At 56.8% G+C, this 4511-nt stretch overlaps 1 protein-coding gene across 1 annotated transcript; it reads right to left on the bottom strand.

The window, feature by feature from the left end:
- Positions 1 to 915: 915 nt before the first annotated feature.
- Positions 916 to 4030, bottom strand: LOC133920353 (G-type lectin S-receptor-like serine/threonine-protein kinase At5g35370). The gene has a single exon (XM_062364969.1). It carries the CDS (start codon positions 3804 to 3806, stop codon positions 1140 to 1142), a length of 2667 nt encoding a protein of 888 aa, XP_062220953.1. The 5' UTR covers positions 3807 to 4030; the 3' UTR covers positions 916 to 1139.
- Positions 4031 to 4511: the final 481 nt, after the last annotated feature.

Below are 4511 nucleotides of genomic sequence, written 5' to 3'. Positions count from 1 at the left end.
GGAAGAAAAATATTTGAGTAGAAATCAATAAATACGATTAGACAAGTTAGGTATGGATGTCTCACGATTAGCAAGGGCTGATCGCGGGATCACAATATATCGCAAGGAGACTGGTCGCGTAAGCCTCGCGCTGGTCGAGCGAGCTTTGACCTGGTCGCGTGATGGGCTAGAGTTCTGTAAATATCCCCGCTAGTTGTCATACCCCTCGTGGGGCCTGTTAGCCAGGATGCTCCCTTACTCGATACTTCGACCCCCATCTCATTTATCCAATTAAACAGAAAATTAGATCATCATATTCTGAAAAACAGAATGATCATATCTCATCTATGCTTATCCTCCAACCAAACACACCTTAAAATGAATAAAAGATGTCTTTATTTTGACCTTGTACCTTAGAGATGGAGAACTAAGGTCACTCCCAATGCTACTTTATTAAACATTAATTAGATGTTCACTAAGCAAAAAGATGATATAGCAAGCAATTAAAAGATATGAAAGAATGAACTTATATTTTATAAAAGAAACTATTTCTTTAAGTAATCCTAAATGATTGTGAGACAATAAGTCACCTTGAAAATCTTTAAGAAACTAACAGTATATATACATGCATTGTAAGCTTGTCTTAACAGCAATTTTTTATTCTCTCTTCGTAGACATTATCTAAGAAATAAGGTATTAGAAGTGGTCTAAGGATATGTTTGAGACAACCGACGATATGAGGTAATGAGGCGGCAAGCCACCGGAGTCGATAAAGAAGGAGACTTACAACGAGGAGGCGATGTAGTGGAAGGAAGGAATATCCGTGCGGGGAAGTTATGATGTGATCAATTTGATGGAATTTCGAGTTTTCAGTGAGGGAATGACTGAAACATAGGAAACTTTCAATCAATTGATGGATAATAATTGACCTCGGGTGTACAGCATAAAACGATTTCAGCGTCTTCACTCCTCTTCACCCTCCATCTCTCTTAAGAAATATATCAAAAGAAAAAACAAGGCAATGCAACAAAATGGCGGAGATATAGACCCGGGACCTCGTTGATACACAAACTAATTTGTCTGTGGTGATATCAAGGAACCAAAATGATCAATACAACCGTACTCTCTATAGCTAGAATCATTTTGCCGCCGGCGCCTCGCTACCTCGGCCCGGAGAGCTGAGACGACGACATGTACGACGGTAACCCGCTCATCGTCGTCAACGTCGTCGTCGTCCCCGACCCATCCCCAATGGACCCCATCATCATCGGCGTGAGCTTGACGTCGCTGCATCCGCCGTCGGCCGGCCCTGAGAACCCCCGGCCGTACAGCCGGAGGAACCCGAGCGACTGCACCCGCGGCTCCCACAGCTCCATGGTGCCCTCGAGCATGCCGGCCACGACCGCCATGCTCGGCCGCAGATGCGGGTCCTCATGGAGGCAGCACAGCGCCACCTTCACCACCCTCTCCACCTCCTTGGCGACCACCCGCCCCTCCAACCGCGGGTCGGCCAGCTCTGCGTACCGCCCGGCCTCGTGCCCCTCCAGCGCGGCGAGCGGGAAATAATCGTTTTTCGCGCCGCGCGACGAGCTGCCAGTTGTCCCGTTCGAGGAATTGGAGGCCTCGCCGCCAGCGCCGCCCACGTGCTCGTTGCGGTTCTTGCGGCCGCGCACCAGCTCCAGGAGCACCATCCCGAAGCTGTACACGTCGGTGCGGTCGGAGATGGGCGCGTTGCTGAGCCACTCCGGCGCGAGGTACCCGCGCGTGCCCCGCATGGTCGTGAAGAGTCCGGACTGCTCCGGGGTGAGGAATTTCGCCAGCCCAAAGTCGGCGATCTTCACCTGTCTGCCGTCCGCGAGCAGGATGTTCTCCGGCTTGACGTCGCAGTGTATGATCCTCTGGTCGCAACCAAAGTGGAGGTACGCGAGGCCCCTCGCCGCGCCGATGGCGACGTCCATCCGCTCCTTCCACTCCAGCAGAGGACCGTTCGGGCGGAACAGGGACCGGTCGATGGAGCCGCGGTCCATGTACTCGTACACGAGGAGGCGGCGCTGGCCCTCAGTGCAGAAGCCGCGGAGGCGGACGAGGTTGACGTGGTGGATGTTGCCGATGACGGCGATCTCGGTGCAGAACTCGCGCTTGCCCTGCATCCCGACGCCCTCGATCCTCTTCACGGCTACTTCAGAGCCGTCCGGGAGCTCGCCTTTGTACACGGCGCCGAACCCCCCGGCGCCGATCTTGACTCGGAAGCTGTTGGTGATCTCCTCGATCTCATCGTGCGTGAACCTGGTCGGGAGGCCAGGGATGACGATGTCATCGCCGTTGTCGTCAATCACGCTCACGAGGTGCGCCGAGTCCGAGGGCGAACGCTGCCGCCGGACCTGCAGGTTCCCGGAGCGCGACTGGCGCCTCCCCCCGCGCTTGTTTTCCTTACGCCACGACGTGAATATGACGGCGCTGACGACGACGATGAGAACGAACGCGACGATCGTCGGTATCAGGATTGCAATGAGAGTGCTGTTTGAGGACGAACTGTTCGATGACCTTGGTGTCTGGGAGCTCTGGACCTTGATGTAGCCGAGCTTGTCGGAGCCATTGGTGGAGTTCACTTTGATGAAGGAGCCGAGCTGGTGCTGAATCAAGTAGCAGGACAACGACGAGATGTCGTAGAAGTAGCTGAGGCAGGAGCAATTGCTTGTGCAGAGTACCTGGCACGACGACATGTTACCGCCGGCCAAGGCCGGCGGCGAGAACTTGTTGGCGTAGTACCAGACGCCATTGCCAAGGTTGACATACGAGACGGGAGCAGTGCCCCCGCAGGAGCCGACAGACAGCACAGTGGAGCCGTCGGACGGCGCGCAGCCGCTGTCGTGCGACGCTGCGAATATCGGCGGACACGAGCAGCCCTTGGGCGTGCAGAGCCCGAGCGCGCCACAGGATAGCGGCAGTTCGCAAACATTGCTCGGCGCCACGAACCCACCATCCATCGGTGTTGACGACGAGTTCGCCGACGCGAAGCTCGCGATCTGTAGCTTCCCATCCGAGCCCAGCTTAACAATACGCAGCCCGGCTGCCGGCAAGGAGACCTGGATGATGATGCCGCCGTCCGCTGCAAGAAGGTACATCCCGGTGCCGTTCACGGCCATGTACGCAACGGCGCCGTCGCGGTCCTTGACGGAGCTAGCGTCACTCGACAACCGCCAGTACAAAGTACCTAGCCACGTGAGCACGGCGTCGGCGGCCGTCACGTTGAGCCGGTAGTCCCCCTCCGACAGGTCTGAGTCGGACACGGCGGACGCCAAGAACCGCCCAACGGGGAGCCGCTGCGACGACACGATCGAGTCCGTGGGCCGGTCGAACGACTGCCACAGCGTGGCGTTCCTCCCATCGAGGAGCGCGAGGTTGCCGGAGTCGTCGAGCCGGAGCGCAGACACGGAGGCCGCGAACGGCGGCGTGGACCACACGACGGTGCCGTTGGGGTCCTCGATGGAGATCCCGTTCGCTGTGAGCTGCAGCGGCGCGGCGCGGTCGGTGATGGGCGCGGCGCGGTTGGCGACCCAGACGCAAGTCTTGGACGGCGCGTGGAGCACGGCGAGGTAGTACCGGTCCTGCTGCCCCGCCGGGTTGTACACCACAGCCTGGAACGCGCCGCTCCTGGACGCGAGGAACGCGCCGTAGGTGTCGATGAAGAGGAGGTACGACGCCGCGAAGTCCGGGGTGATGAGCTCTGTGGCGACCTTGTCGGCGCGGACCCGCAGCAGGACGACGCCGAGGAGGAGCAGGACGCCGAGAGGGAACGGGCGACGCATCGGTGAGACTGAGCCCATGGAGCGGCGGGCTCATGGTATGGGGCACGCGGCGGTGGACGAGGCGTGGGCGACGATGGCATGGCCGGCCGGGGGAGGCTGGGTTTGTGGCGGGGGAGTTGACTCGGACGCCATTGCCCGCGGTGGGATCTGTGGGTGCAAAAAATGTTGCAGCATAGTCGGCGTGCAGGATGGCTTTGCCAAAGTGCACCTGGTGCAGCCGCCTATTTGGTTCCCTTCTCGCTTAGTTTATGGGGTCGCGGGATGGCGGTGCCGGCAACAGGTGTGTTTGAACGTGGTGCACGTAATGCCGGCACCACGGGCAGGTTAGCTAGCACAGGAACACATTTTGTATTGGTGTTTAAGTTGTCCTGCCAGCAGCCAGCAGCCAGCAGCACAGCACGGCTTCTTCCGTGGAAGCCGTCCAGGAAGTGAAGCTAGTTAATGGGGAACCAACAAGATGAAGTCGTCCGGCAACAGGATCAGGAAAACTAATCGATCGTTAGTGTCTTTTCAGAGAACGAAACACCAAAATGCACTTTAAGAACACTAGTCTAAAGCTGACCCTCTGTGCCATGGAAGAAACTAAATGATGAACATCATCAGCAAGCTTGTACTTTGTCTTGTTAAGTTCGCTTTTGTCGATTTAATGATTGTCCGATGCAAGCGAACCAAAATGACACCAGGTGCTGCCTCCAAAACCAATAATATTTTATTTACTCCAGT

The sequence above is a fragment of the Phragmites australis genome, chromosome 6 (assembly GCF_958298935.1).
Source record: "Phragmites australis chromosome 6, lpPhrAust1.1, whole genome shotgun sequence".
In the NCBI taxonomy this organism is placed as follows: Eukaryota; Viridiplantae; Streptophyta; class Magnoliopsida; order Poales; family Poaceae; genus Phragmites; species Phragmites australis.
This window is presented reverse-complemented; position numbering and strand designations above follow the sequence as displayed.